The following is a 10089-nucleotide window of genomic DNA, read 5'->3' on the forward strand; positions in this document are numbered from 1 at the left end:
TGACTCACTGGAATCTCCTGGAGTGACTATGAGAACTTCTGAATTCATAATTACGTCAAATCATTATGGCCTCTGAGGTGACACACCAGTTATGTTACGCAAAAAGCGACCTTTTGTGGTGAATAGAGGCTGGATATTTAATGATATGAAAATGAATATCATACGATATGCACGGCCATTGGAAATATAACTAGTTTTGAATAAGCGTGCATAAATGAGGGTAGAAAATGCCTTTAGACACGATGTGAGATGGGGAAAAGAATCCTGACAAACTTCTTCTTCTTCGCCAAGGCGGGACGTCCTCACTTGGATAAAGCATGTTACTCAGTGTTCTATGAGAACTTCCACAGTTATTAACTGAGAGCTTCCTCTGCCAATGACCATTTTGTATGTGTGTATAATATGTCAGGCACGAAAATACTCTATGCCCAAGGAAGTCAATGAAATTTCCTTTACGAAAAATTCCTGGACCGACCGGGAGTCGAACCCGTCATCCCCACGATTTTACAGCTGTTGCTATTGTGCACTTTTGATTCCGTTTGGTTGTTAGGAATTTCCTAAGTGTAATATCTGCAGAATTAGCGGCAGCAACAATAAACGTTGAGCGAAAGGGAGAAGAGGAATAAACAAAAGGCATGTTGCTTATTCAGCTGTTGCAAATCAACTGCTTTATATATTTATTCAGATCGACTACATTCTCGTATGGTTGCCTATCAATATACCTTTACTCTCATGGGTATCCCACATGGAACTCATGGAACACGTTCTCAAAGCTGACACTACAACCAACAATCAATATGAAGGTAGCGGCTTTGTTGTGACGCCAGTCATTCCCCCAGTAAATTCGCCCAATTCTATTTTCATTGACGCGACGCTTCTGATGTCAGTTTGCTCCGCCCATCATTATCGAAGCAATTTATGACCGCCAATTTAATTTTAGAATTTACCATGGCAAGGCTTCTTCATCACACCAAAATAGTCTCTTGAATGCGTTTTGTCCTCTCTCACGTCAAATCTTACGATAGTCAAGTGGTCAGCATGGGGGTACATATGCCAACCTTAGGGTTCTTGGTTTAAGACCGGTTGGCGGCATGAACTTTTTTTTTGAGTCCAACATGGTGCCACGGTAAAGTTGAGAACAAATGAAATGCTGACTTTCAACCAATTCAGTTGATTTTTGAAGGATACTACATTCCGCAAAAGAGCTCAATTGGGTGTAAAGCAGCTGATAAATCGTGGGGGTTGTAATGAATCTCCACCGTGTATAACGAATTCCGTCTCAAATACTACAAATCCAGTGGAAGAATTTGAAACGCTGGCACCCAATAATTTACTTCTGGTACCATTTCTGAGGTTCCGCCGGACGAGATGTCTATTCTCCGGCTCCAAGTGGACTAACTGGTCAGGGGATCAACTACTTTGTTCGGAAGGATTTCCGCAGCCCGCACAACACAAGATGCACCGGGACAACACAGACCGGGACAACACGCATCGAGAAAGTTACAGCTGGACGAAACATCTAAATACATTGAACATTTATTAAAAAAAAGGAAACCGAAGGGAAGTTGTGCTACAATTTTTTCTTCCCCTTCACATCAATAAACAAGCGCGATGTGCTCGTTGTCATGGTCACTAAATTTGCTTTGATGAAAATGGGCGGAGCAAACTAACATTAGAAGCGTCGCGTAAAGAAAACCAGTATTGGGCGATTTTCCTGGGGGAAACATGGGAGAAAAACTGGCGTCACAAATCAAACTGAATTTGTTCCTGACATTTATGTCTTACTATTAAGTCTATGCTACAACTCCTACACCCATTCGTTTTTGAGTATGGTGTATTGAACAGAAATCAATACTTCTAACAGACTGCACGTATGTGCTAATTGATACATCCAGAGCTTCTATATACATTTTAAATATTAGGTCATTACTATTTGATCACACTTGGCTAGTAACATTTTAATTTATAAATGTTGATTCAAATTTAATAATAATTACAAATGTACTATGTAAACGCATTAAAACAACATTCACCACACACACAAGATCGCGTAATATACGTATAGTAATGTAGCACATTTGTCGCCTTCTTCACAAAATCTTCGCGCTCATTTTAGTTGTGGCTTATCCATGTAAACTTGTTTTACGGGTCCCATGTTGCGCTGATGCCGATGATAATGGTATTCCTCTCCAAATCAAAATGGCCGTTGATACGAAGTTTACGGCGCTCGTGGATACCACGAGAATCAAATATGATAAAAATTGACCATCTTACAAAAATTTACGTAAATGGAAAACGAAATAAAGAAACGGTTTACAAGTTGTATACCGTAAAAGCTTCGCATGCAAAAAAAAAATCATCAGATCAGATTTGTGTCGAAAATGCTTAAAACACACACACAACACAAAGTTCTGTAGAACGAAGCAGAACACAGTAAAAGTTTTCCACACAAAATGTATCTAATGATCCTTTCCATATCTGATTAAAAGAAGTCTGTTGGTTCGCGGGTTTGCGTCAAAAATCGTTTGTATGTCCAAAATTATAAAAACTGGAGTTATACCTACAAAACACAGCATGCAAAAACGAAAAATTAGTCATCAAAAACGCAAACTCCGGCAAAAAGACGTCGTACAGATTCACTTTATAAAGAACTGCACAAAAGGCTATTGTTTAGATTTAAAATGCAGCATGTCGCACAATTTCGAAAAAAAAAACACTAACAAATGAGGGGGTTAGAAGCAAAGGGGTGTAAGTGACAAAAACCCAGTTTCGAGTAAACGAGGTTTAAAGTTTTTCAATAATTTTTCTTCCCATACAAAATGTATGGAGTTTCGAAATCGTCCCTATTTTCTACGATTTATTGTAATTTTTTCAATCAACGTAAAAATAATCTTAAAAAAGTTCCTGAAAGCATGAAATCTAAAGATTTTTTTGATATGCTCAGCTCAAAATCGACAAAATGGTCACTTACACCCCTTTGATTCTGGGCCCCTCAAATGGTAGCCAAATAATAACACACAAAACTACAGCCCACTTATCTCAATATCGTTTCACTATAGACAATTATGCACGCAACAATTATAACATCCTTAAAATTTTATCCTCGTTCGCCAGTTGTAATATCTGCAGAATCAGCGGCAGAAACAACAAACGTTGAGCGAAAGGGAGAAGAGGAATAAACAAAAGGCATGTTGCTTAGTCAGCTGTTGCAAATCAACTCACGGCGTGTATATGGGAAAAGTTTATAACAAAAAAATAGGCATCGTCAAATTTTTCGCTATTCAAAAATAGAGGCTTTCAGCTTTCATTTGCAGGGTCCCTCAAAAAAATCCACCGAGGGATCCCGAACAACTTTTTCAGAATACTGTTTTTCCCCATACCAGAGTTGATGTACACGTGCTGTAGTCCCATGTACGGGAGCCACATTGCAAGCAAGCTCTCAGGAGCACAGTACATTTTGAGACTGAAAGTTGTGCGCCTCATTTTTCTCAAGATGTGTCTCATGAGCTTCGTCTCATGCGCTGATTAAATTAGAAAATTTCACGACAAAAACTTCCTAAACGAACGAGATTTGAAACCTTAACTTTTGCATTGAGAGTCCCTAGTCGTATCGCATAGACCAACCAGACACTTGTGTTGTGTACGGAAAAACGTTGTTGATGTTCTTCGTTACCAAGAAGGTGTTTTTCACCTTAGATACCAACAGCTCACGCAGCGCATGAGACGAGCTCCCCGGGAGCTACGTGCTTAGCTCGCACCCACCAGATTTTCGTGAGCCTCCTAGCAGCGCAGCACACTGCGATTTTGAAGAGCTGGGAGACAATTTAGTGGGAGGCTCGCTGTCACATTTATGTACACATGAGCAACTCTGCCCCATACAAAATGCACGGTTCCAAATTAATCCCTATTTCTACTTAACAAACATACCCAATTTTTGTATGAAAAGGTTCCCCCGATGGAATATTTCGATGTTGGGCTTGAATGAAAGCTGGTAGCGTCAACTTTCACGTAGCGTAAAAATTAGCGATGCCCATTTTTTTGTAATAAATTTGTTCTACCAGACACACCGTGAACTGCTTTATATATTTATTCAGATCGACTACATTCTCGTATGGTTGCCTATCAATATACCTTTGCTCTCATGGGTATCCCACATGGAACTCATGGAACACGTTCTCAAAGCTGATACTACACTAGGGAATTTCCCAGTAATTAGATGAAATAATAGGAAGTGATTGTCGTACCTGTACGGAAAGGATGATTTGGAATAGGATCGGCACTCGTCTTGAGATTTGCACTAGCACACGAAACACTATCTGTCAGGCTTGATAATCCTCCTCGAAATCAAAAGAGTTTTGCAACATGCTCTAGAGCGGTGTTTTGCTTTTCCCTCGTCACGAGGGAGCGAACGAACCGTAAACAGAGAGGCAATAAAAACTGAGCGAGGAAGAGGGGAACGAAAAAAGAGTCGATGATTATTTCGGGATTTTGAGTGCGATTTTCGCCTCGAGAGTCTTTCTTTGTATGGGAGTGGAACTCGCGAGAGCTTTTTGAGTGTGAGTGGACGTGAGAAACACAACAAGTAATTATGAGTGTTGGACGAACTCCTCGCTGCGCGGCAAACTCACGCTCGATGCTGTTGAGGATTTGCGTTGTGATTTCTGAGTTTTATTTTCACTCCTCAGAAAATCGCCAAAATCGCTTCCTCATTTTCTCGCGAGGGAGTTTCTGTCAAGCCTGCTATCTGTTGGCACGGGTGGAGGAGACTCAATGATCCGAGAAAGCATGGCCTGCCTAGGTTTGCTACAGATTCAAATATCCGTGAGGTCGTATGTCGACTGTATGTCGGCTCGTGCGATGTTTCTTAGTAAGGGTTTATGCACGTGCTACTCGAGCATTAATAACGTAGCCCACACAGCTATATGGGCCCAGTAAAACGTCAGAATGGATTTGCGCGGGGTTGAACAAATGGATCAGCAGAAACGCGATCAGGCCATCCGGCCGATGAACGCGCTTATGCTGATCCCGCAGAAAGGGTCACGTAGCCACCACCGAGAACGAGGCCTCGATAGAATAAGATTTTCGTTAATAAATGAGTAGAGTTTTAACATCAGTGAGAGCAACACGTTTATCGTACGGAACGTAAAGAAATCCCCTTTCAGGCTAGACAGGCTAGTCTGGGACCACAAAACCAGGACCTAAGAACGCAGTTAAGACAAATCAGTTTTGTATCTTTTAAATCCACCCTGTTTTGCTTATGATTTTACCCCGTAACGTGGGTAGATCACCTTAGAATGGTGCGTTGCGGTGTAAGATCTACCAAATCAAATTTTGATCTTGATATCTTGATAATTATTCCAAGATCAAAGTTTGATGCACTTTTTGCGTTTTGTAGTTTATTTTGTTTCAATATACTGCTAATTGACATTTTATTTCAGCAGGATTCAGGTAAATTTATCGCATGATGTAAAAAATATTGTAAAAATATGTAACTGTGGCGAGCGTATCACTAATATGTAGCTTATTTGACGTACGATGTTAATATTATTTTATATTTCAGATTATCAACCGAAAAATCTAGTAATTCAACCAAATGCCATCAAGATGATGAGGAAAACAAGAGGATTCGAGCAGACAACTGATTCTAAGAAGTGCAACTACGGTGCGCCTGAACGTTGACCAAGCGTATCCCTTGGGGTTTACCCTTCCACTAACAACACCCAAGTTCCCGTGACACCTAGGCCTGAGAGATCGTAGAGCTGTCTACATCTTTCATAGGTGTCCAAAACTAATCATCCTTTCCCTTTCCTCAGCAGTCGCAAGGACGTGGCCAGGACAGTTCTCGATCATTGGAGGATTGCGTCAGTCTTGTCTAAGAGTCAGAGATTAGTCCCAAATCTTTGTGCTTTGGTTCGGACGGGAAGGAGGCAACCCTCATAACAGCGGTCTAGGACTGTACCACCTACGAATTTGTGCGACTCGCTTAATGCTAATGCTAATGCTAACCCTGTTTTGCTTATGATTTGACAGATACGCGTATTTCGACTTGTAATTTTCTTCATATTTCATATAATTTCAAGATAAAAGTGAATCAATAACATTTTTTCATAATACACGCCGTGCACAAGCATTCAAATGAATTAGTTGACAATGACTAAGTCGTAGCGGAATGTGCTTAAAATGGAGCCCCCTTCTCTAATGATTCAACACTATACATGTATGTGTGACTGAAATTTCAAGTATAATACGGACATTTATTTATGATTACTCAAACACTGTGAACCGGAAATTGAATTAAATTGAAATTAAAGTATGAAAATTAAAGAATTTTCAGTGAAATAGTAATATAATATCCCTTTCGTGACGAACCAGCACAATCGTGCTGTTTTTCGGCATTGGTTTTACACATTTTTTCAATTGTTTTTTCCTCAAAATATGTGATGTAAATAATTTTTATGATCGAGTTATTGCTCTCACTTGTATTCCTGAGCCTCAGCTTTGATTGGAATCGTTTATAAAAAACGCTACGATAAGTTAAACAAAAAGTAAACAATCACCCTAGAAATTGGAAAAAATATATCTGTCGTATTTTTATAAATATTTGTTTAAATCAGGTATGCAGTAATAAAAATCGATAGAAAAGGAGTAGTTCTGCAAAACGGCGAAGAAAAAGTGGTGCTTTGTTGAAAAGCACAAGATTTCTGGGTGGTCAAAGTGGGACAAGCACAATTGTGCTGTTCCGTCCCCAAGGCGGTCAAAGTACCATCGGTAATTGCCTATTCTTAGGCGTTTTATGGTATACCTAGAAGATTGATTTTAATTATTAAATCACTATAAAGTGTTAGTTTGTAAAAACTTAGACTTATAATTTCAACTCAAGGAACACGATATCAGCTTGTACGAGTTTTTTAAGGAACTTTGAATACTTGGGTGAAAAATATTACTCCATATTATCGAAATCATGAATTAGATTGGAACAGGAATTTGCTGTTCTTATTATCTTCTTTTTATTCACTTCTATGATTTGAATACCCTGTCAAGCTGATCTCGTGTTCCTAGATTTAAAATTATACGTAATGATTTAATTTTTTAATTATGATTTAATAATTACAATAAATCTTCTGTACCAAAAAACGCCTAAAAGTAGGCAATTTTTAGCAATTACTTAGAGAACATCGTCCGGCTTGAGGACGGACCAGCACAATTGATTTGACCTGATTTGACCCCAAATAGTGCATAGGTGGATAAAGTAGCCGAAGTAAAGAAAGTTTTATTCTAGACGACGTTAAGTTTATAAGAGAAAACTTGAGATATTCTTTCTTTTATGATCCGTCACGAAAGGGATATGCATTGCATACACCTCAACAGCAGTCTGGCAGGCAACGTTTCCTGTGAATTTCAGTCATTGCTCTATTATAAGTCATTTAAAAAAAATAAGTAAATTGATCAATATATTTTTTTTTCTAGAGATCGATCCACAGCATGGCTTTCTCAAGTTTTATTTCTGTGCATTTATGCTATCTTGTTTGTAGATGTGTCTTTGGATCGATTTCTGCACTTTTCAAGCTTCTAACAATGTAGTGGTAAGAATATTCTTTAACTGAGCCAATAATGTTGACCAACCCGCGGAACAAAACTTTTGCACTAAATTATCGGTTATATCGCAAGATGGAAAATCACGGGAATCTAAAGCTAGACCTTTTTCCCTTGATTCGTTAGAATCAGTATTCAATAGAACGGGTAACAATGAAGGTCGTATTTGTGGATATAGTGCGGAAGTTGAAATTCGGTTGGGACGGCTTTTGGTTCGACTTGAAGTCCTTCCTTCTCAACGCCAGTCGCTACCACTATCGAGATTTGATGATGATCGGTGCAGGATTCTTACCCGCAAAATATGTTCAACTTTGGAAATTCGGCTGTATGTTGCTGTATCGTTCCTTGGGATACTATCAACTCGCGATGGCCATAGCAAAAACCGGGTTCGGCATTCTGGATGGAGCTGGTTTATTGGATATACTGGCGTCCTCCTTGGTGTCTTTTTTCATGTTGGCAGTGCAGTTTAAAGTATTCATGCATGAACACTATCGTGAAGGCATGCGAAAGATTCAAAACTTCTTCGACGGCCATTACGGGAATTCGGGGGATTACGATTTTGATGTCCGTATGCGTCAGAAGGCGAATGGCATCACAAAAAGAACCTTCCTGGCCATGCTGCTGCTCATCTATTGCGATCAATTGCTGATTTGGATTCCAAACTCTGCTCAAGCACGTATGTTCGGCATTCCTGAACGGTTCAGCGTTCTTGGATTTCAAATGTCGAGGATACTTCAGGGAATGTATTTGTGTTCGTTGGTGAGTTTTTGGGGTAGCAGATATTTTTGCTGTTCGTCCATGACCCTGCCGTTGCTCCTTGATGTACAAACTGAACTTGCGATTGTCGCCCATGGATTTGAAATGCTCAGGGCAAATGCTCTGAATAGCTGCGAGTCACACGAAATGCGGTGGAAATACCTTGAATATATGCTGAAGACTACGGTCAAGCAACATCTGCGAGTGTTGAGGTATGCATAATTAGAGTTTTCAAAGTTTAAACAGTTATTTATAAATTCGACATACTATTTTAGACACGTGGACCTGATGCTGCCGGTTGTGAACAACGTCTACGCAACGGTCTACTACAGTAACATGGGAATGGTTGCGTTGGCTGTATTCCTGGCCATTCGAAGTGGAATGACTTTTATGTCTTTTTGTTTGATCATCACGGCTGTTGGATTCATGATAGAATGCTACTCATGGTGCTTTCTGATCGGTTTGATTCAAGAAACTGTAACCTAAATTACACTAGATGTGTAGCTGTGTTACACTCATTTTGATTTTCATATTTCTAGATGTTGCAGATATCCTCATTGACAGCTCAGTTGGCTTATCTACCACAGCATTCAGCGGAACATCATTCGCAATATGTTCAATGGCGAACATCTCTGATGATAATTCAACTTAATGCATCACAAATCGATTGGTTCCAGTGCGGACATCTTTTCTACATCTCTACCGAATCATTTGGTGAATTGTGTATGATTGTGTACCGTTTTGCTACCTTTCTTTTGAAATTTGCTTGAACAGAACTAATTTTTTGTAAACAATATCACCATTTTTACATTTATTTAAAAAGTTATAAGTAAAACAATGTTTGGCTTAATAGGGATAGTAGTTCGCAATATTGATTTAAAAATGCTCAGCAGATTTCAACTCCATACTATTGAAAGAAACAGTTCTAGTAGTTCTGACATTATTTACATTTAAAATTTAAATTAAAAAACTGCTAGCTAGGCTTCGCAGACAGGTTACAATTTCAACTAACTCGTCTATTTTAGTTGCAATTCAATTCATCGTTTTTATTGAAAAAAGTTACGTGCTAATTAATATTTTGGCAAAGAGAATCGGTTTCATACCTTTCTTCATCTCAGTCTTGTTAGACTAATCCACAGATACACTTTCTACGTTACAAAACCGAAAACAAAATAATGTCCGATTCCAATTGAAATTAATTATGTTCCTGTTATCCTTGAAAAAGTAATTTCAAAACGAAGATTTATGCCCGTCAATAAATAAAAGCAGCGCCGCTTTCCACGTACTTATTTATGTACTGGCAAATCAATTTTTTGAGGGCACTCGAAATAAAATTAATTTTGCTTCAATACGGAAGAAAATGTGCAATTTACAAAACAACCAGTTACAACTCTAGGAAGCAATTGGTCCATGCTAAAGTAAAATAAGTAGAACCAAGAGTAGAACAAAATACACCTTCCGTAATCCGTAAGCAGCTTCAAATTGGAACAGTTTATGTTTGCCCTTTTGCTTAGCGAGCAAGGAAGCAACCGATGCGATGGGGTACAAATAATCAACCATCTAGGTATTCAATCAGCTCGTCAGCCAGCGGCAATTGCTGAAACAGTTTCAATTTGCTGCTAGCAGGTAGGTTTGTATTAGGCTGGTTCTCGTTCCTTGGAGTCTTTTCGACAAATTGAATCTTGCTCAGCAATCTTTCAACCGCACTGAACCAGTCTATAGTAGGTAAGTCTCGTTCAG

The 10089-nt window shown here is 39.0% G+C and overlaps 1 protein-coding gene across 1 annotated transcript; it reads left to right on the forward strand.

The window, feature by feature from the left end:
• The first annotated feature begins 7746 nt into the window (after nucleotides 1-7746).
• Nucleotides 7747-9145, forward strand: LOC109428109 (uncharacterized). Its single transcript, XM_062854903.1, has 3 exons — nucleotides 7747-8561; nucleotides 8625-8826; nucleotides 8889-9145. Exons 1-3 carry the CDS (start codon nucleotides 7747-7749, stop codon nucleotides 9117-9119), a joined length of 1248 nt encoding a protein of 415 aa, XP_062710887.1. The 3' UTR covers nucleotides 9120-9145.
• The last annotated feature ends 944 nt before the right edge of the window (nucleotides 9146-10089 follow it).

Source organism: Aedes albopictus, chromosome 2 (assembly GCF_035046485.1).
Source record: "Aedes albopictus strain Foshan chromosome 2, AalbF5, whole genome shotgun sequence".
NCBI classification, from domain to species: Eukaryota; Metazoa; Arthropoda; class Insecta; order Diptera; family Culicidae; genus Aedes; species Aedes albopictus.

Bases quoted from the DNA above. Each gene is read 5' to 3' on its own strand.
- LOC109428109 (XM_062854903.1), top strand. From the start codon at position 7,747: ATGAAGGTCGTATTTGTGGATATAGTGCGGAAGTTGAAATTCGGTTGG. The intron at 8,562-8,624 runs GTATGCATAATT...ATACTATTTTAG, and splicing joins CAACATCTGCGAGTGTTGAG to ACACGTGGACCTGATGCTGC. The intron at 8,827-8,888 runs GTAACCTAAATT...TCATATTTCTAG, and splicing joins TCGGTTTGATTCAAGAAACT to ATGTTGCAGATATCCTCATT.